The following is a 23275-nucleotide window of genomic DNA, read 5'->3' on the forward strand; positions in this document are numbered from 1 at the left end:
TTAATTAGCATAGCATTGTCATTCATGAAGTGTGTGTGTGTGTGTGTGTGTGTGTGTCTGGTTCCAGTGTTGGGCCACCGTTGCTGTAGCGATCAGGCAAAGCGGCTTCCTACAAGTGATGACGAGCGGATCTTCCCTGAGGACACGTGTGGGGCGACTAACGATGTTAGACTAGCGCTTATGCAACGTTACTTTAAAGAGGTACATGTTATTCTATTGCACCTGATTTGTTGTTAATGAGTCTGCCACAGGACATACACTCGCATTCAATATACACGCACACACTAGGCGTGTGCATGGGTTTTCAAATACTTGGATAAGCATTCCAGTTCATAGTACATGGATTTCTGAATTTCATTGCTTGACACGATCCTGAATTTTTCTGCTCTTAAATGCTGTTGTCAGACTTGTTACCACAGGTCTGTAAGCTCCGATCTGCAGGCTTAATCAACATAAACAAGATTAGATTTCAAATTTAGATGTTGTATACATTGTGGCACATTTCTTTATTACCACACACACCTTCACTATTATTGAATGTATGGCACAGTTTTTAGATGGAGGTCATGTAATTGCCATTGTGAGTCCTTGAATTAATGAAAAATTGTTCCCTCATCTAAAGCAAAAATGCCCATCATTTGATCAAGCAGCTCACACGTGGAGTCCATAAGTCTCCTACTTATAAGTAGACGTTTTTAATGTAAGTGGGGATGTGTGAGATATTGACACTGCCAGCCCAACATAACTGTAGGAAGACTGTTGCACTTGTATTTACATTTTTCTTTTTTCTTTTTTTTAAAGTAGGTATTGGTCTGTTCACATTTGAGATAGAATGATGTGTATTTAAAGCTGCAGTACCAAACATTTGGCTCTCTATTGCAATCTCTATCTTGCAGAGTTTTTTTTTAAATTTTATTTATTTATTTTTAACGTGGGTTGTGCATCGGCTCTGCTCCTCTGCTTGGGGTAATCTGATGGTTTGAGGTATCTTATGGGTTGTATATTAGCTCAGAAAACTTTGATGGCCTCCCCAGGTCTTCATAGCATTTGCATTAACCATTTGCTAACTATCATGATGATGATGATGATGATGATGATGATTTTTTATGCCCTTTTATTTTATTTATTTGCCTTTACCAGTTTAAAATGGAGCACACAGTTATCTCAAACAGATCGATTTGCCAAAACGAATTAAATACTCAGATGAGTTCAATGAATTGAATTAGTCTGACTAGTAAATCTGGGATATCTTATTTTATTTTGGGTTTGTTGTGTGATGTATAAAGCACAGGGCTAATTAGTGTGTATTCTAATACTGAAATCACACTTTGGATATACATTGTGTTGCGTTCCTGAAAGTCACAGTGAAAGCAAAGTATTAATAAAGAATTCAAATCTGGCAACGTTTTGAGACGAATTAAACTATTCATATGAATATGCATCCTTTACATTGTGTATTGTATGTAAGTAAGCTAGAGATGGTGTTTTATTCTGTTGTCAGTACTGACATGTGAAATGTAATGGATTTTATTGTATCTTAAATGAATGTGCAAGGAACAGACTGGATGGATACAAGTTCTGTATCAACATGAGTCTCTTGCAGCGGTGTAATGCAGTATCCTTGAATACTCTGTAGTAAGTGGTTACTGGTAACTTTCTCTGCAGAGTTCCTGTCTGCAGTCTGTCTCCATTGGCTGGGATGGTGGTGTGTATGTGCAAACATGTGGTCACACACTGCATATAGACTGCCACAAGTCCTACATGGAGTCTCTACGGGTAAGAGAAATTAAAAATGTGCAATGAGCATTGTGCAGAATATCAGCAGCACAATCATGAGTAGGAACCAGTAAGAGGAATTCAGCATCACACACTGGCATGGACACTAATGCTTAAGGCTTTGATTCATTCATCATTTTCCAAAACTGGCCTTGGAGAATTATTTATTTATTTATTGGGGGGGGGGGCATTTCAAAGGGCGATTGCAGTCTTAGGAGCATTGATGAAGTGATTGTTGTTCAGTGGGGGTATGTTCTCAGAAGTGGATTATGTAGGCTTGGTGTTTGGTTTTTATACGGCTATTGAATACCAATTATCTTAATAGAGCTCCTTTGAAAACTGCTGATCTGTTAGTGTTCTGTTTTATGTTAGGACCTAACCTATCGCGCGCACTGCACAGAAATGTGTAATATACAACTAATTGGTTGTTTTCAATCAAATGCATTGTGTTTGAAATGAAACCATGACTGTAAGGTTAAAGCCACTGCCCAATAGTCTGCACTGTAAGTGTTTATTCCAACCCCCCCTTTTTGCCTTATTAGTTTGCTGAGAGGGAGAGCATGAAGATGAGTCCTTGTCAAAGATCTGACACATCATTAGTCGGTCATCCATCAAAATGACTTTTCTCAAATTGATATTTCAGAATTGCTCGCTCCATCACTCACTCTTGTGACGTTTATGATAATGGGCACAATACGACATCACTCTCCGCTTTAATAAGCTCTAATGTGAGCAGACAGGGTGAAGACTGACATCATGAAGGAGAAAATGACTGATCAGTGTGTCGTATGGGCCTATGGGCAGATGGTCAATTTTAATATATTGGTCTATTTGCCTTTAAAAAAAAAAATACAAAGAAGCTGTTCAGTTATCTCGACACTAAATCTCCACAATTGGTTAAGTACAGTCATCGTATTTTTACTTTCAATGTTTGCCTAAATTAGACATGTCTTTGACCTTTGACCCTTAGTATAATGTGAATATTTGTACATGATGTTCTCCAGGCTTTCTCAGTTTACTTTTCTTCTTTATGTCTGGGTCAGAATGACCAGGTGTTGCAGGGTTTCTCAGTGGATAAAGGCGAGTTCACGTGCCCGCTGTGTCGCCAGTTTGCTAACAGCGTCCTACCCTGCAAACCAGGGCGTGGTATGGAGGTGGGCACCTGGCACACACCCAGCAACAAGAACATGGCCACACTAGTGAAAGAAGTGGAGGAGCTGCAGGACCAGTTGACTGTCTTTCCCGTAAGCACCAGTGTAAGGCAGACATTTCTCCCAGTAGCACTCATTAGACTATCTCTACCTTCCTCATGTCCCCATCATTGAGTGTGAACGCTTCCATCCTCACCACACTCCCAGGCTTGATGGAATAACCGATTTGTGAGTGTCTGGAGCCTATTAGAAATGTAACTGTTCACTGATTTAACAACTCCTGTTGTGTTTTGTTCATTTCTGAAGACCATAGTTCAGTATGTTTGACCTTTTTATTTTAATATTCCATCCTTTAAAGCCCTTTCATACTGTCAACTTCAGGATATGTGTTCTTTTAATTAAATATTGGTTTGAGAATATTTGCTTTTCAGACGGAATCTAACCTGACTAAAGAGATGGAGTCTGTGATTAAAGACATAAAGAATGCCACGCAGAAGAAGTACATGGACTACGGCAAGAACCCTGGCTCACCTGATAACGACTTCCTCTTCATGTACTCAGTGGCCAGGTGAGCATTATGGACCATATATGGGCATTTAAAGATTTACACATGCATTTATTCAACTGCTACGTGCTTTTATCCAAAGCCATGAACAACTGAGTCAGTATTCAGCTCATGCACACAGCTGAGGATTAAATAAAGGATTCGTCTGTGGCTCACAAACGTTTCTGGAATTTGAACTCAAAATCTTAACCACATGTTTGGCTGATCCAAACCTTAATTATTATTTTTTTGCTTAAGTGAACTTATATGGGCACATAATACTATATATATCATTTTAATCTGTCCATGATTAGAGTATATTCAGTAAATGTCTGCTCAGTTTGTGCTTTACTTTCTCTGTGAAATTCATGTGAATGCAGAAGCTCCCAATGCCTACTTGTCGGCATTTTCATTCAAAAATCTGATATGCCGTAGACAGAATTATTTATTTATTTATTTTCCCCAAAGCCTGTTCCTTTTTCTCCCCAGTGATAGCTAGTGTGCTCAGACCTCCTTCCCCCAAACCGCTCTCCTCTATCCTCCCTCCCTCCTTCTGTTCTGGTCCCCAGTTTTGTGTCCTCTTTTTCCTCATTGGCTGGACAGTGCAGTGGAAAATTCCACCATCTCATGCTCATCTCATTATCAGTGGCAGCCAGGTGAAGTTGCACGTCTGCATTATCTGTGGGAACCCAACCCCCCCCCATCTCTCTCTCTCTCACTCTCTCACTCACTCACTCATTCACTAAAGATTGAGTATTTTGCTTTGCTAGCATGTGAAGATAGACCTTTTTAATGGTGCCTTTAGCTAATCCAAAAATGTTGATAGTAATGTTAGTCACTAGAATTTTATTCATTCATTCAGTCATTACATATAAATCAATATAAACATAAATGTGCCACTTCCAACACACTATTGCTTAGGCCAGCATTCCTGAAGGTTTGTCTTTCTCCACTTTTCTTTCATCTCACGCTTTCTCTCTCTGTCTCCTCTCTCTCTCTTGTTCACTTTTTGGCAGGACAAATCTGGAGTTGGAGTTGGTTCATCGTGGTGGGAACCTGTGCAGTGGGGGGGCGAGTGCTGCAGCCAAACGCTCCTGTCTCAGTGAGTGTTAACGCACATGCAACCAGCCCAAGGCATCCATACACACTTGGCATTACTCCTTGCCTCTGTGCCTTCTAATTTTGCTTGTTCAGCAATATCATCCCAAATGTTTACGAGGTCTTTTACCTCACTATCCTGCCACTGAAATCCTCCTTCATTGTTATCCTCCATCTTTCCTTCCCAGTAACGCGAATGAGTTGCATTAATTCTGATCTGCCTGTTCAGACAGAGGTTCTACTGCCACGTATCAGATGTGCATTGGATTTCAGTGCTACATATGAAAGTGACCAAAATCAGAATTGAAAATGTCAGATTCAGTGTGTTTTGCTTTTCATACAGCCATATTATCTTGTGTATATATTATATAAATAATATAATGTGTTCAGTCAGTCAGTCAAAAACAAAACATCCTCATAGACATAGACATTTGACAAACAGAAATAGAATGATGAATCCACAGTGGGGGTGGTTGGGGTCCTCATGCCTCCCTGCAGCAGGCCTATGGCATGTTCACGCAAGTGAGCAGGAACCCTAGACATCTTTCTTCTGGTGTTTTTCAGAGTCAGTAGAAAGGTCTCTTTAGTGTCCTAAGTTATTGTAACTGTGACCTTAATTTCCTAGCACCTGTAAACTGTTTGTGTCTTAAGGACTGTTCCACAGGTGCATGTGCAATAATTGTTTATGGTTTACCCTACCCTGGCTCCCCACCAAACAGCCACCCCCCCAATCCTCTTGCTCCCACCCACATATATTTCAGATCTGTGGAAAACTGAATTGTTTGTCAAGTGTATATGTCTTATATGTCAATTTCTTGTTCAGTCTCTTGCTCTGTGCATGCACGTGCGTGCACTGGTCATGTCCCTGGGCTCTCATGAAACGTTCTGTCACCCTTGAATGGAGCTGAAGAGATTTCACACTCCACCACCACCGTTTGCTGGGCTACATTAAGAACATGGGCATAGCTCTGTCCAAATTTAGTTCATGGCAAACAGGAAGAGAAGGGGAGAGAGAAAAACAGGGGTTCTAGACTGCTGCTAGATGAAAGGAAAGGAAATGAATTTAGGAAATGAGAGAAAACAAGTCTGAAGAGAAAGGGAGTTATGGAAGTGATGGAGCATGTTTTCTCATTAAGAATTCTGTTTGTTTGGGTTTAAAAAAAAAAATACACGTTCTCTTGTATCAAAGAAATTAACGTAATATGTAGTGTTAGTTTTTAGTGTAAGAACCTAAATGTTAATCATTAATAGGATCTGTTAGGAATTGCATTTATTAAAAATAACCCTTAAGGACATCAATTAAGCCCATTTCAATATAATATTGTATTGAACATCTCAGTAAAACATAGATAACTTGATCAAGATAGATGTGGGGTGTCTTTGAATTCTGACGTGTTTTTCAGTAGTGGTTCAATTAGTGCATGAATACAATCCGTTGCGTCAAATGATCTACTAAAGCATAGCACCCACCTTCTACAGGTGCATCACAACCTGTAACTCTAACTGTTCCACAATACTCTAATTTTTCTGTATATTTAATATAACGCCTGTAGTGCTGCAGTGGTATAACGCTGTTATCTGCAGTGATCGCCAAGATATCAGTAAAATACTCTGATGCTGTATACCTCTAAAAATTAAGAAATAAGACCCTCCTACTAGAGCTGTTATGTAGAGGTGGTTAAATTGTGTTTATTTTTATTTATTTATTTATTTTTAAATAGTTTTGTGAAATCTTTCATGATCAACAGTTGAGGTCATAAGTTTGCATACACCTTGCAGAATCTGCAAAATGTTAATAAAAAAAAAGAGATCATAAAAATTGCAATTTTATTTTTTTATTTAGTATTACTCTGAATAAGCTATTTCACATATGTTTACGTATAGTCCACTAGACACAATAATCCTCCATGTCCTGCACATTATTTGGTTTTCCAGCATCTTCTGCGTGTTTGAGCCCTTTCCAACAGTGGATACATGATGTTCCAATTCATCCTTTCACACTGAGGATATAAATTATTGTTTAAAGATCTTATTTTTTAAAATTAGTACTGCTCTTCAGAACCTACATAAGACCTGATTCCCAGCGGACAAAATAATAATTTACACTGTTCATTCTGTTCTGAATTTTACGCCCTTAATGTATCGCGTTGCCTTCTTGAGAATCAATGAATGTTCAAACAATTTGCAATAGTTGTGTATTGGTCCCCAATTGTCCTGATTTGTCCTCAACTGTAATTGGTTGTGTATTGAGTTGCTTTCAACATTACTTCCCCAAACAGAACAATTTCACCATTATATTGCCAGTATTTGGTTCAATCTATTGTGTTCATTTTTACCTAACCAAGCAAATTCTGCTGTTGTTGCAAGTTATCCACCCGGACGTACTACGAATCTGTAATTGTGGTCCACAGATCAGGAATGTTGGTAATGCAAACTAGATACAAATCTCCTGAATTCAAACTTCCTGTGGCCACTGCAACATATGTCTGTGCCCTCCCTCTTGCTAACAAATAATACACATAAATATCTGCCATGCACACACAGATATCTGTATTTGATGTATGGCATGACCAAGAAGTGCTGAGGTGTGGGGAGGGTGGTACTTTATAAGCACAGGTGGGAGAATGAGCCAGATCAATATCAGAGAAAGAGAAATGTTAAGATCTCAATTCCAGCTGTCCGCATACTACCAGTCACTGGATGATGGAGTGATTTAACGAATGAGAGCCAACAAGATGAATGTGTATCAGATAGTGGTATAGAACGTGTGATTAGGAGATGCTTGATTCATACTCATTCTTTTTTATTATTATTATTATTATTATTATTATTATTCTAAAATTTTAGCATCTTCAAAGTAGACTCCCTTTTTGCCTAGAATTTCCAGAAATGTCTTGGCATTTTCTCAACCAATTTCTTGAGGAATCCCCCTGAGGTGCTTTATTATTATGTAGTATTAAGGGAGTTCCCATCTATTCTGGACACTTATTGGCCGCTTTTCAGAATATTTCGCTAATAAGTCATCCATTAAAAATAATAATAATAAAAAAAAATTATAATATAATTTTTGTATATAAAATGTTAGTTTTCTAATGAAAGAAATGAATATGTTGGCACAATTATATTTTGTCTACTTTCAAACACTTTCAAACATTTAATCATACACCTTCAGATCAAAAGGTTTTTAAGATCATGAGAAACATTTCAATCAAGTGTCTCTAAACTTTTGACCAGTAGTGTTTGTCACTGTTTTAAAGCCTGCGCAGTTCAGAGACAGAAATGTATCTTTCCTCCTCACTGTTCTACAATGTTCCTTTTAGTTGTTCTGCTTCGCTTCTAGCTGTGTCCCTGATGGTGTCATCAATTGTTTGATGAAAGCTTTTTCTGTCCTCATCTCACTGGATGAATGACGTAATGAAGATGTAATGCGTATTCAGTTTGTTCTTCCTCTGCTGTGGTGCCTACAGATGGCAGTATTGCTCCACAATAGTCTCTCCAGAGAGAACCGGTTGTTTTAGTTGCCTTTCGGGGCCGGTAATGCACTTATTTGCCATCATGACCTCAGAAATTGGTACAACCCTGATCGAGCCAGAGACAAAACCAAGGGGGCTCCCTTCTGTATTTTTAAATGAGTCTGGATGTAAATGGAAGGCAGAAATATTATGGCAAAAATAGCATTATTGGCTGAATGTCAAATTTCTTTTGTTATAAGACTCAATAGTGTTGGTAGTAATGGATATTTATTTGTTGAATATGAATCTGTAATGAAAAGCTTTTGTGTGCATATGGCAAAGCGCAGTCTGGATTTGGAGATGGATGATCAGACCAGAGCGTGTTTATCTTTGCTTCTCTCTGGAAGCAGCTCCAAAAAAAAAAAAAAATTTAATAATCCAAAAAAGAAACCAGCAAATCTTTGAAGAATGTGCTGCTGTTGAGTGACTCTGTTGAGGTGTTAGTGTAGCCTTGATGATGTGAGTGATGTTTACAGACCACTCTCTTGTTTTACTAACCCAATTGCCAGTCTCAGTTCCATATCATCTGTTATAGAGGAATGTGTGAATTTGCTGTATAATTGTGAAATTGTCTGGCATGATGTAGCTTTCTATCTTCAGAATGCAGAAGCAGACTGGCAGAGCTCTACTGTTGTCTGTAGTCTCTTGAGTCTTTCAGGCCAAACGATTCATTGCTCATAATCTTGGACTCTGACTCCAAGCGCCATGTTCAGATGAATGTCCCTTGGAGATTTGCTTAACACTTTATGGTCACAACATATAGCTATTAAAGCGCATATATTTGTGTGTTCTTCACTAAATTATATTTGTGATTTGCCAGTCAGACCCATATGTGATCTGAAATACCTTCACATTGAGAGAGCACTAAAAGCACCACTTCATTATAAAACAGAACATGGGACAGCTATTGTATTTTACTTGCATTTGGAAGCTTGTTTCTTTTGGTGCATGCCTGTGTGTCTGAGAACGAAGCTGCTTTATGAACTGTTCCGTATGAGACTGTTTGTCCTGCTTTGTGTTCATGCCATTGATGCGTGTCGGTTTTTTTGTTCTGTTTCAGATCAGTTGTTCCATGTATTAGCTATGCACATGCGTCTGTACAGCATCGATTCTGCTTATAATCCCTGGACTCGACTCACACAGATCACCCAGCACAGAGAGTCCGAGTAAGTATACACACACACACACACACACACACTTGCGCTCCTCCTGCATTCAGCCTTTCTCTTTCACATCGCACTAAATGGTGCCATCTCCTCAGGGCTCCCAGAAACGGAGCACCGGGGGGGGGGGGGGGAGAGACCCATATTGCGTTGCCATAGATACCAATAATTGCTGCATCTGGCAAATTATGGGGTGCTGTGCTGCTCAGAAAGGGATGACCTCAGCCTTAAGTCCCTCAATAATAGAGCTCTGTGTGTGTGCTTTGGTCTTTTGATTTTTCTGCTTTTCAGCATTCACTATCTCTCAATTTCATCAGATCCAGCTGGTTTGACGCAGCTTTTTGTGCAACTTGAATTAATAGCTTTGTACAAAAGTGGCGAAAGGCATTTGTAGGAGAATTCCTACTGTATTGAGGTTACGGTTCCCTGATTTGCCGTGCCCCCACTTAGGACATCAAACCACCTCAGATTGGATAAGTACTCTGTAGTCACCTTGCATAGCTCTCCTAGGCTCTGTATTCACCAATCTTCTGCTCAACATGACAAAATAGCACAATAGCTCTCTTCTTTGCATTTTTCTTCTTCTGATTAGCATAGTATGACAGCTTTTGCACCTGTGAGAGAGCTCTTAGCCTGGCAGTATTCAGAGGGGAGTCGTATAGTGTTAAAAATACCTTGTTAGGGATATTAGAGGAGAGCACTGTCAATTGCGTCCCCAGGCCATCTCCCTGCGATATTTAAATAGCATGTGTAACCTCTTGGACGGCTTGCTGAATTTAGTCGTTTTTTCTGGAAAACCACATAGTCGCTATATAGTTTTGCATTCGCAGTGATGCTCTGATATATTTAATATATTTTGTAAATCTTGGTTAGATTTTAGAAAAATAGTGTGCTGTCCCTTTAACTCCCACCTGACTGCTGGCTGAGATGCAGAGGTTTTTTTTTTTTGTGTGTGTGTGTGGGGGGGGAGAAAGAAAGTGGATGGACTCCTTGAGCACACACATCATGTAGCCATAAGAAAATATCCTATTAAAATCAAGATGGGAATCTAACAACCTGCAGCCGCAATACTGCCACATGAATATTAACATTTACAGATATAAGAACACTTTGTCTCACCACAAGAATGAATCCCAAATACCTTCAGCATTTTCCTAGACTTCATTTTCTGTGACCAATACTTGGTACATAATTTATTTTAAATGGTACAACTGAGGCCTAGATTCAGCTTCATCATGGCATACTACTGGATGAGAATGGAGGGATTAAATGATGTATTTTAGGAACATTAGTCCTGGATATTTATTCACTGTTTTAAGCCAGTGACACTTTATTTAATGTGATTTTGCCAGGATGTTTTATAGCACTCATCAGTTAAGTAGACTTGGGGATTGTCCTGTAATTCAAGGCACTTTGGTCTGCTTAGGAGTTTTTGGTTGTTTATAAACCATGTATTTGCATGTTTTATATTTCCAACCTCTGTGTAGAAGTACATTGCTAAGACTTATCACTTAAAAATACACCAAAGAATCTTCAGGGTTTTTTTTTTTTTTTGGGCAGGGGGAATATGAGTAACTGATAATTACAAAAGTTTTTTGAACTCTCTGAAATTAACTGTAACTCACTGGAAGCCCCACCTCCTTCTTCCCCATTGATATGAACCGACACCCCCTAGAAGCCCCACCTCCCTCTCACCATGTAAAAATTAGTGGGGTTTTTTTTGCCAATGCTCACCTCTTGACATGATTTTCCTGCTTGAAAGATATGGTGCCATCGCTTTCTGTCTGTGTAAATGGAGAGTGATTTGAGTTTATTAATGTGAAATAAAATCTGCCAATGTAAATGTTATATACACTTGGCCAACATTTAGATGAGTATATATTTAACATCATTTAGCTTTTACAATTTTTCTAAAAAAAAAAATTGTTTTTAATGTAAATTTACTATTCATCTCTGAAATTCTTCATCCAAATATGGTCATAAACCAAAGAATTCATGTAAAGTTTTCTAATGTCCACTAAATAAGAGACGAGTGGCACTAACTAACACAAGTTGTTTAAAAAAATATTTAATCACATTTTAAATATAAATGGTTTAATATTATGACTGTGTGTATTCATGTCTCTTCACTGACACGTGTGTTTGTCCTGTGTGTAGCTATGAGGATGAAGACCATCCCGAGGTTCCAATGCTGTTCAGAGATGTCCCCTCCCTACTCATTATCTTTGTGCTCACGATGCCTCAGCCACTACGCAAAGGTACCATGTTATTGCAGAGTCAGAATTTTCTTTGGCAGAGAGGTTGTAGAAAAGAACTTGCACAAAGCTTTCATGCACTTCATATCAGTGGTCAAAATAATAATCAGTTAAGTGTCTGGCAGCACCAGATCTCTACCATTATGCCAGTGGTCATCAGCCCTGTTCCTGGAGATCTACGTACCTACAGGTTTCATCTCCAACCAAAATCTAACACCCCTATTTTACTTGGAAAAAGAATGTCTAAAGGCAGGGATTACATGGTCAGTTGGGCATGATTATGGTTGGACCTAAAATCTTCAGGTAGGTAAATGTCCAGGAACAGGGTTGCTGGCCACTGCGTTATGCCATTAACTTACACTGACTCTAGCTTGTAGAAAAATAAAACCTAATCTCAGGCAGTTACTGTTATTTAGAATATTAACAGTGACATCTAGATTCTCTGTATGACTTAAAAGTATTTTGAGACCTCAAAACAGTAATGAAGGAACTTTAAATCTTGTGGGATATACAGACTGGTGTATGCTGTGTCAGGGCTTGGTGTTAAGTGTTGTCACGTGGTCGTACTTTGCACAAGTAAGTTTGTCATTCAGTTGTCCAAATTAAAAAGTCACTTGACCACTGGAGAGGGGAAAAGGGACACTTTTTTCAATTGTGGAAAAATCATAGAGCGCGATGCTCATGCGGTGAGACGCGCTCTTTTTTCGAGATGAAACAATCCCACCTTTTCAGAATTCCATAAGCGCATGTCATGTGACAAGAGCCAACCACTCAGCTTCACTCTTTCTCTTTGTCACTCTGAAATAGGCTTTGAATCTCCCATTGTCCAGACAGAGCTCTTGGATTAGTTGGTGAAATTCTACGTGTTTTCTATGCGCATGAAGGATGCGGTGCACCCAAACACAAAGTATTTTTTTTATTTGATTTATTTATTTATTTATTTATTTTTGTATAAATTTTTTTTCTTTTCCTCTTCTCCATAAATAAATCTAGTAGCAGAGCTAATGCAAGGGATTTGCGGTGCTATAAATCCATCCCGTGCTAAAACTTCCTTGTCATGGAGAGCGCGGCTCATGGTTGCTTAGCATGGCAGACACCACGGGAGCTCAAGTGTTTTCTATGCGTTTTGAGGCACAGAATGTGAATGGGCCCTAAACGTCACAAGAATCGGAAACAGGTTAATTTCCCATACACTGGAGTGAGACCACAGACGTCTCTCCAGCTATTGCGATCTTTTTCCCAATAAAACATCTTTGTTGCGGCACCTCATGATGCATTGTTTCCTAATGTTACACCATCGAGCTTTTCCCAACCTGTTGAATGAATCTGAATACTTTTACTGAGTTTAAGACTAACTCCCTCTACATCCATATTTCTGTCTGCTTCACCTTTGTCAAACACACTATCTCTCTTTTTTATTTATATCTATCTGTCTATCTATCTATCTATCTATCTATCTATCTATATCTCAGTAGTTATATATCATGTGATTAGCTGCTGCTACAGGTGTCATGTGGGGCAGAGGACATCTCTAGTATTTTCCGATCAGCAAGTGTGCTGTAGTCTTTGCTTTAAACCGAAACACCGGCTCTGGCTGAAAGTGGACTGATGCAGTTGGGATCAGCCTTAATAAACTTTTATGAGGATGATGAGGGGAGGGTTGAGGCCAAAACAGAGGCGAAGGGAGTCCAGCACAGGTTTTCAGTCACAGTGGGGTGTTTGTTTGTTTGTTTTGTTTTTTTTTTAAATAAATATTTTTTATTTATTTATTTATTTTTTAATGTGAAAGGGGGGTATGCAACGAGGGCTCTCCTGCCCTCTTGGCAAACGAGGTGGCTGGTATGCCAAAAAGTTCAAATGAAGTGGTGTCAAATGTTTAGTTTTTTTATTTGAAGCAAATGTCTTTTCTCTATTTTCTTGTCAGAGTGCACCACAATGCTTTGTTTACATGTTAAAATCACAAATACTTTCTTATGAGGGAGGTTCCCCTCAGACACACCCTACAGGGATTTAATTTGTAAACATGTCACCTTTACCTCTTGTGAGTTTGCAGGTCTGATGCCCCTTAACTAATGAACATGAGCTCTAATCACAGTATAAAAATATTAGCTACTTTTTCTAGTTGTATAACAGGTTATTCAAAATTCATTGAGTTACATGCTCAAGCAACATCAAAGTTTCTGTTTCTATGTTGTGTAAAATTTACAAAAGACAACTTAAATATGCGATAAACTCGATTATCTGCGGCAGAAAAGTAAACTTACACTGGGTAACAATGTAGCTAGCTGCAGTGTTTACGATAACATTACAGCAAGTGTACAGAGCTGTGAACATGACCTGGCGAATTCATCACTGCAGATAAATTTCCTCTCCCTTTTATTTTCATAACATGTTAGTCTGTGGTCCTTTTATTTATTTTTTGAGTTTGTGCTTTACCTGGCTCTTGGCCGGGTTGAGGAGGCTTGAGAAATGTTGCTTTTTAGAAAATGAAAACGACTCACTTCATTGCTGTTGCCTGAGGTTAGGTTTTTGTGATCGGTCAAGCTTGTTTCTAAGCAACAGTTTAAGCCTGCACTTTCCTGGTTTCTGCTCTATGAGCTCTAGAATGTTTTCAGCAGCAGAAGAACATGAACTTGTTTATAATTGACTGTATCACAAAGGCTATATTACAAATAAAGCTGTTTGTTGTTGACGACGATGATATTAAAAATTTACTTGTCCCAGACAAGTGTTGATGTCGAGCCTTGTGTATATATTTGGACCCTAACAGTTTTCACCCTGTCCTGAAAGTCTGCTTTCCAACATGCAGGACATCTATTTATCTGTCTGTCTGTGTGGAAACTAACCTCACAAAATGCTTGTGTTCTCTCTCTCTCTCTCTCCCTCTCTCCCTCTCCCTCTCTCCCTCCATTGCTCATATTCTAAAAGCTGAGGGGAATGGCCAAAATTATGGAAGTCTTATGGGAGCTGGTGGTTGAGAAAGAAGGGAGTAGGTCATGTGTACCTGAGGAGGTCAAGCGTTGTAGAGCTCATCAGAAGGTCTACTGAGGAGCACAGGAAAAATAAACACATGAGATGTTCCCTTTCCAGTTTTGAGCCATGATTTTAGGGTTGGGTTATCTCCCTGTTTACCTTATTAACTTTCATTTCTATACAGGCTGGCATCACTGTAGATATTTTGTTGATGGAAAATACACTATAGATGTTTCTATAGTGGCTGTTTCAGGAATAAATCTTTGTAAACAGTTATATAAATGAAACACATGCTGCAAAACCATGGTTTGAATGTTTCTCCATTCTTCCTCTACATGAAAAGGTTCATTTTTACTGTGTCAATTTGGAGAAAAAAAAATGCCTGTGCTATTTACTCCTGAGTGCTTTCTTGCTCATCTAAGTGCGAAGTTGCATCTATTCTGAAAGCACTCTAGCAGATATGCCTCCCCCCTACCACCCCACCTGCCACTGAGCTTCAATTACTGCTCAAATGAAAATGACCAATGCGTAAAATGGCAGTAGCGTTTATGAGCGGAAATGAGTGCGCCAAAGTAGACTGCAGCAAAAGGCAATTCGATGCCTTTTTGAAAGCTCATGTTTGAAGTATGTTACCCGTCCCTGCTCGGTGTTTCCTTCAGGTTGAGTTCATGGGAACAATACTCAGTTTATGTGTACGTGGCAATCCAGCATTGATCAGAGCCAGAATAATTATCTTTACTCCACTCATCGGGAAATGGAGAATTGATTTTAACACATCATGGTGAGACATGGGTGTGAATGAAGTCTTTCAGTAAAGCTGCGGGGCTGAACAAATGGGTCAAGACTTGACCACGTGTGTACACACATACCTGCTGTCTGTGGTCCTCAAGCGAATGGCACAATAATGGAGTTTCATTGTGCTCCTGTCGGGCTCCCTGAGATGGGCATTTACTAATAGATGCACAGTTTACCACCTTGTTTCACACATGCATTCACACCATCAGACAACATAATTATCTTACACACATTCATTGCATTCACATCTCATGTCATTGATCCTTGTGTCTCAATGTCCTTACGTTCACTCTAGCAAGCGACAAGTCGTTCGTATCAGTTTGTGCTTTGCTGGTGTGCACTGTCCAGCATTTATTTTTATTTATTTATTTATTTATTTCTTTATTTATTTAAGTTCTGATGAGCATTAGTAGTAGTGCTAATGTGTGTATACATCTCATACAGTACTGTGCAAAAGTCTTAGGCAACCTGATTTCTATTTTATGACTTTTACATCATCGTGTAAGTACAAAAACTTTTTACATTTCCAAATATAACTTTTCCAGCACAAAATTAAATGTTGTAGAAAAATGTTTGAATGTCAGTAAAGAAAGTAGCATATTATGTAAGAGACCACTTTTCAGACAAAAAAAAAAACGCAATGAAGGCTACTGGGTTTTGCTGCAAAAATAAGAAACAAGTGTAACAGTCAAAGTCTCCAGAAGAACCATGGCTTACAGCTCATTTCCTTATACAACTGTAGAAATTGTACCTGAGAGTACAATTAAATTTTTTAAAGCAATGGATCATCACTCCAAATATTGCTTTAAGTTTCATTTATTACTGTTCACTTCTCTTTGTAGTTTTTTATTTTTTATTTTATTTTTTTTAAATGCTGAAACATTTTAATTTCATTATTTTTGGATGCATCTTTGCTCTACAGCATTTCTTTGCATGTGCCTAAGACTTTTGCATGGTACTGTATATGAACTAATTAAACAGAAATGAAATAATGCACTACTAGCTTGTTTGATTTACATGTTATGCGCCAGGCTTCTGCAGGATTTGTTGACGGGTTAGCAAAGCAACTGAATTGGACTATCTACATAAACTACATAGCAGGGAAATGATCTCTGCTACTTTCTTCCAAGCTTTATTTTTCTTTGTAATGTTTCCATACCCGTTTAAAGAGAGGATGTGTATATGACCGGATAAGATGAAAATACTAAAAAAAATTTTCTTCCAATTTTGTGCATCAGACAACTGATTGTGGGTAGGAACTCAAGTTGTGAGGGCAGAAGCAAAGAAACGTCAGACCGTGTGCACCAATTACTTGAGCCAGTCTTCTGGATTTGTTGCCTTAATGGGACATACCTAATTTGCATATAATTGAGAAAAGCTCAGTTAATTAATTGTCATTTGTGATACTTGCCACTGAAATCACTGTCGTGTCCTGCAGGTATATAGAAAATGTATATTTGTCGCTTTCTGGCTTGATGGTATGAATTAGGGGTGAAGTTTATAGAATCTGAGTTGGAGTACAGTGGGATAGTGACTTTAGTGGCTTCAGTGACTTTAGCAGCTCTAGTGTCCTGAAGAATGAACAGTTTAGTAAATTCATATTTATGAATTAACGTAGGTCTTTATAGGTTGGACCACAACCACTGTAACCTGTGCCATGTTTATTAGCCAATTTAATGCACTTATGTTTTTGCCTTTTATTATACATCTCATTTTTGATGGGCCATATTTGTTTGTGTTTGGCAGAACACTTCACATCAGTCGTGAAGGTGCTATACACGTTGCTGTATACTCAGGCCCTGGCTGCTCTGTCTATTAAACTCAGCCCTGAGGAGAGACTGGCCTGGAGCAACAGTGGGGCAGCCAAGAAGGTAAGGACAATCCGAACACTGACATGGTTTTCACAACCAGTTATCAATTAGTCGGAGTAGGAGTACCATAGGCAGCTCCACAGTTTATTATTACTGGCTAAGCATAAGGATGGCTAATGAGAACTCTGGCATGCATGCATACATGGAACCAGCATTGGTTATTTAATACATTTCATTCAGAAACAAGACTTTGAGATTTATTCGGGTGGCTGATGGAATGAAACCGAATAAACACTGTACAGCATGGGGACAATACACTAGAGTTGTGTTAATGTCGTAATAAAATAAATATCTATCCATTAAACCATCTATCTAATATAAAGCAGGGATTTAACAGTGTCACAGTAATAAGCAGTTTGGCATTTAAAAATGGCTTGGTACATACCAGGTATGTACACACTGTGGGTGAAATAGAGCCTTCTTAAGACATTTGTCTTAAAACAATTTAAGACTTAAACGCAGCGCGTCCATCATCATTAGGGAGGTTTATAATCATCTGTAAGGACTGGTACGTTAGCGCTCCACTCTATTAAATCTCAATTGGCGAAAGTGAGACCATGAAATCTAAGTGATGAGACTCATCTGTGAGAAGTTGCGGATTGTTCTTCATGCTCCTTTATTCCCCATTATCCAAATTCTCTTTTTCTACACATTATCTCTTTCCACATACTTGTATATACTTTTATATATCTACTGAATTCAGTATTGTTTGTGTGTTTTATAATGAACTTTTAAAAGTCCTGACATTATCTCCCTGCAGTAAATACAAAGAACATGAGTTTTGTATTGGAGATTGTGTGAAAAGAACCTATTGGATTAAAAATATTTATGAGCGTGCAGTCTAATAAATCTGGCTTTGCAGTCTTTGCTTTTGCTTGCTCGCTGTTTTGAAGCAAGACTGCAAAATATTGCACAAAACCTGTGAGCTTTATTCATGCATATTCATTTAGAACACGCCATGACCTGCAGTAGTAAAGAAATGTAATGCATTTTATCTATGTTGACATTCATTGCATTTTTTATTTATCAGAACATTATATATTTTGTAGCACAGTTGTCTTTTCTGTGATTTGTGTGTTTAGGTATTACTATGTGGCATTGAAATGTTTTCTTTTCTCATCTAATATAGAACTTGCCAAACTCTGAGAAATCATGGGAGGCACTCCTGAGTCATGCGATCAGTGAGCTTACCAAGGTCAAGGGAGCTTATGATGACAATCCAAATGAGACCATGGTAAAAATACTTTGATCTGAAGTTATTTTTATCCACATTTATTATAAGGTATTTGACGCTGGAAGTACAAATTTGTCTTTGATGCTGAAGATGGCTCTTCTGCTAGAGTGCAGCGAGTAGCAGAGTAGAAATCCATGTGTTCATTATGGAAAAAATACTAGAGTATTACATTACAAAAAAAAGACAGGGAAAAATGGATAAATATTCAGGACATCAAATTATCTTTGCAAAATTAAAGGGTTGGTTTTTTTTTTCCCAGCTGAAGGCATTTCGTTTACATGTTGCATCAATATCATTCCACAATGTCTTAGTAACTGAATAACACATCATTAATGGAAGGACATTTAAACAACAATGGGTTCATTTTTGGAGTAGGGATTATGTGTGAGTTTGTAGATGTTTCAGCTTTATGCCACTCCTCATTCTGCCATTCACCCCATTCTGATGAATAACACCATGGCTGCTGTAGCCATGCTTCAGAGTTCCTGCTCTCCTCCAACTGATCGAATATCTTTCCAGTATCCATGAGACTGTTCCCTGTGGGATAGGCCGTTGATGAGGTGACTTTTTTTTTTTCTTTTTCTCTGCAGTTGAGTTCGACTATATGGTCTCCTCAATCCATAGAGTTTACATTGCAACAATTCTGTTTGCCCTTCATGCGTCTTTCCTGTCTTCTTCAACACCACCTCTACGGGGACAATCTACCTGGCTGCCTGGTATTGTGACACACATAGACACACTTCTCTGTATACTGTCTTCATGTCAGGAATACATGCACACACATTCACATGCATGTATATGTGGTTGTATTGTCTCTGCTGGATTGGAAATGTAATGAACCAGACACTGAACTGTGATTCTAGCGAATTCTGAATTGCAATTCTAAGACCAACTGTTTGTTTTTCAGCTAGAGGAGGAGTTCTCGTTGCTGGCAGGCGGTTTGGGGTTGCTGTCTGCTTCGTTTCAGCCCAGCACCTCCATGAACAGCGGAGTGTGCCTGGAATGGAGTATCAACGCGTTCGAGCTCATCTCTCAATGGTGCTCTGAGCTCATCAGCCTGGCAGACAAGCCTTCACAGCAGGCTATGGTCAGCTACATTCACTCTTGTGTCATTTAGTCTGTGAAAATATGTCAGGTTAACCAGAGAAGAAATTTTAATCCGGATACGTTTTTTTTTTTTTTTGCAGTCTCTTTTGGTGCAGGACCCTCACTGGTCCGCTCCTCGTCTGCTGCAGCTTCCCGACAACTACAACACTATCTTCCAGTACTACCACAGGAAGTCCTGCACTGTGTGCAGTAAGACACCCAAGGACCCAGCTCTGTGCCTCGTTTGTGGAGCGTTCGTCTGTCTCAAGGGCCTCTGCTGCAAACAGCAGGGTGTCTGCGAGTGTGTGCTGGTGAGTGCTGACTCTCTATTGGTTCGCTCATCATTTGTGATCGGTGGTGTATAAGTACAGAACGTTTCAATTCTTCAGAGTGTAAACATCAGGTCCATATCACATCTCTTACTGTGCGTATAAACATGTTTTGATCCAAAACTCATTGGTAGTGAAATGAGGCATTGAGTTTGGATACAGCTGAAGCAAAACTGCTTTAGCAGGCTATCTGAGAAAAGCTGAGGGAAAAGCCAGTTAAAAGTATAACTACTAAGCAGAAGTAATATCTTTTATCAAATTGCAGCATCTTTGTAAACAAGCATGAACAGCTTGCACTGCTGTAATGTTGTAATGGGTATGGATGCTTAAACAAAATGATTATATCTGATGATCATTTCTGTTTTTCAATAGCACTCTCAGCACTGTGGAGCTGCAACAGGGATATTCCTCCTAATAAACGCCTCTGTGATCATCATCATCCGTGGTCATCGCTTCTGTCTGTGGGGGTCCGTTTATCTGGACGCTCACGGAGAGGAGGACAGAGACCTACGGTATGAACACACTTTCACTGTAGACAAGCGATACGCACCAGAATAGACACATTTAATATTAATATTTTGTTTGGTTTGATTATTGAACCTACTCGTGTGTGAAATGTTAACGTTGATTTGTGTTTTTGAGTGTAGTCGTGGCAAGCCTCTGTTCCTGTGTGCTGAGCGATACCGTGTGCTGGAGCAGCAGTGGGTGTCGCACACCTTCGACCACATTAACAAGCGCTGGGGTCCCCACTACAACGGACTTTAACACATAAACCCCAAACCCAGAGGAGCCAGATCACAGTGGGCATCAGTGCCAGCCTCTCTATCTCCTTTTGATATATGCTGTCATGTAATATAAAAATAACGCTGTGAGTGAATTGCTGCTACAGCCTTGGTTACGTGAAGTTTAGTGTACAATCATGCCTAATGACTAACAGCGTGTGTGGGTTTTTTTTTTTTTTTTTTTTTTTTTTTTTTTTTTTTTTAAATATACATATATATATATATATATATATATATATATATATATATATATATATATATATATATATATATATATATATATATATATAAAAATGATTTTTGGTGGATTTGAAAGGGGGAGAGATTTTATCTTTGTTTTTGGGACTGGCTTACAGTGAAAGCACAAATTAGCCCAATCCTGAGTGCATAAATTTGAGTGCTGTGGTGTTTTTTTTTGTTGTTTTTTTTTTTTTTCCACACCTCTTAAAAGCACACTACTGTTTAGTGCATTGGAGAGTAAAACTCCACAGATGGCTGTTGTTCCTGAAGCGTATAGAAAATCTTTACAAGTCCACAGCCGACTGTATAAGTGGATATTTCAGCCATTATGAACAACACAAGGCATTTGGTTTCCCTTAACTGCTAACTAAACAGAGGTACCAAACTGGCACCAGATATCATCAACCACCATCATCATAACCCCACAACAAATGCAATGAGTAAGCATCGTCATCCTACATGCTCAAAGCTCAGGCCTTTAAAATGCTCGTATGGGATAAAAGTATTGTTTAAACGGAGCTTCCTTGTTCTACAGAAATCCTCACTGAATGGTTGAACAATAATTACTTGCCGAGGCCTAGTTGCATCCATCCTCAGGAATTTTCTTTTCTGTAGTTAAAGAAGAACTTATAATATTTAAATAAATGTTGCTATTTGATGTTAGTTAATTATATCATTGTACAAATGACTTTAGATTGTGGTGATTGCAGTCAGCTAGCTTTTCGCAGTTGAGGGGGTTTGCAGCAACCTTGCCAATCATACAGCTTTTCTCAGCTGAACCAGTTAAAGCACTGTACTACTGGCTAAAAGCTGGAGTAAACGTTTCCCTACCAAAATTTGGCAACATTTCATAGCGTGGATAATATTGGTAGTCGTGTGATGTTTCACAGAAGCATCCAAAATTACTATATCCATCCCGAATAATCTAGTTCTTTTATTATCTATTCCCAAACCAGTTTTTGAGAAGCGTACGGATCTGAAGAAGTCCAGTGTCCCTGGTGCATTCACAGTTTGTGTTTAGAAAATGCACTTCATTTGTTCTTTAAGTGTATTATAGTAGTATTTTTACATCAACATCCACAACAATGTAATTGTACTAGCATAACGCGATCCTCCAAAGAGGAAATCATTTCATTTTCATCTATGCCATAGTCTACCTTTTCCCTGCTCTGTTTAGAGCTAAAAACAAATCTTTCTGAGGGTTTAACAGGTTAGCAGGTTTAAATGACTCCTTGAAGTTGTGATTTTAGATTTGCTTCAAAAAAAAAACAAAAAAACAGTAGTAATACTTTATAAGATGGTGGCCAGTGGCCAGGATTTATATTGGGCCCCACAAAGTCATCTAAAAAGGATTTGAAATGTAGTTGAGGTTTTTTTTGCATAGGTATTCTACTTTTTATATTAATGTCTAGCCCCCTTCATTTGTTCTTATTTAATACATACAAGAAATAATTTCATAATATTTATTATAAAATGTTTTTGTATGGGATATGTAAAAGATATTCACCTATGAGTTTTAGTTTCTTTATAATGTTTAAAAAAAAATATATATATATGAAATGTTGGTGTATTTCTCACTCATGTGAGCTTTCTCACAGAAACTGACAAGTGTCAAATGAGTGATTTTCACACATGCTTCAGAATGCAATCTGTTCCAGACTTTGAAGTGTGTGTGTGTGTGTGTGTGTGTGTGTGTGTGTGTGTGTGTGTGTGTGTGTGTGTGTGTTCCCCTCCTACCCAATTTGCAAAGTCCCTTTTCTAAGTGCATTATATTAAGGAGTCACCAATGAACACCAAAAAGCATGTTTGGTTTTGTTCTTCCCCATCTGATTAGATGTTGCACTTACACAATGCTGGAGGGAAATGCCAGGCACTTAAATTCTTAGTTTCTGTCCTTCTCTTGTCGTGAAATCTTGCATGCTGCTGTTTTCTTATCTTTTTATTTTCTCTTTTTCTTTTCTTTTTTTTTTCTTTCTCAGCCCAAATATTGTATAATTGGACAGAGTTTTTGCAAAGAGTTATGGGTATATATTGAAATGGACAGCTGCAATGTTGTGGTGTGAGGTGAGTGACTGACTGACAGAGGTAGAAATACAGTACATTACTGTAGGTGCTGATTCAGACTTTCAGATTGCATATCAGAAAGGGTGGCAGACATTTAATGCAAAATGTAACATATGTGAATAAAATATAACAATACTCTGACATGCTTGTATTAATTTCTTTTAAGTCGATGTTCCCAGTTCTGTGCTGATTACAAGTTCATTACTTATAGTGAAAATTAATGAGGTCAGGCGATCTCCAGGTGATTGGGTGAACGCCTTTAGCCGCACCCCTGAACGCGGTAACTTTATTTATTTAGAACAATTTTTTTCAACATTCAATCTAAGAAAACATGCATTTAACTATTGAAAAATGTGTTTGCCTTTTTTTAACACGAGATGTCTTTTGTGGCATTTTATTTTA

At 38.5% G+C, this 23275-nt stretch overlaps 1 protein-coding gene across 8 annotated transcripts in view; it reads left to right on the plus strand.

Annotated features, from left to right (window-relative positions):
• Positions 1–20757, plus strand: part of ubr3 (ubiquitin protein ligase E3 component n-recognin 3) — a 47311-nt gene extending 26554 nt beyond the window's left edge. For 3 of the 8 annotated variants that reach the window (XM_053626996.1, XM_053626993.1, XM_053626997.1), the window contains exons 26-40: positions 68–201; positions 1666–1776; positions 2820–3032; positions 3359–3495; positions 4041–4127; positions 4488–4573; positions 9142–9247; positions 11402–11502; positions 17014–17138; positions 18268–18372; positions 18963–19088; positions 19280–19459; positions 19560–19769; positions 20160–20299; positions 20435–20757. In XM_053626996.1, coding sequence (XP_053482971.1) covers positions 68–201; positions 1666–1776; positions 2820–3032; positions 3359–3495; positions 4041–4127; positions 4488–4573; positions 9142–9247; positions 11402–11502; positions 17014–17138; positions 18268–18372; positions 18963–19088; positions 19280–19459; positions 19560–19769; positions 20160–20299; positions 20435–20552 — 1979 coding nt within the window. In that variant the 3' untranslated portion in view covers positions 20553–20757. The remainder of the gene's footprint in view (positions 1–67; positions 202–1665; positions 1777–2819; positions 3033–3358; positions 3496–4040; positions 4128–4487; positions 4574–9141; positions 9248–11401; positions 11503–17013; positions 17139–18267; positions 18373–18962; positions 19089–19279; positions 19460–19559; positions 19770–20159; positions 20300–20434) is intronic. The other 5 variants (XM_053626995.1, XM_053626998.1, XM_053626999.1 and 2 more) reach the window with 5 other exon arrangements.
• Positions 20758–23275: the final 2518 nt, after the last annotated feature.

The sequence above is a fragment of the Ictalurus furcatus genome, chromosome 6 (assembly GCF_023375685.1).
Source record: "Ictalurus furcatus strain D&B chromosome 6, Billie_1.0, whole genome shotgun sequence".
NCBI lineage: Eukaryota > Metazoa > Chordata > Actinopteri > Siluriformes > Ictaluridae > Ictalurus > Ictalurus furcatus.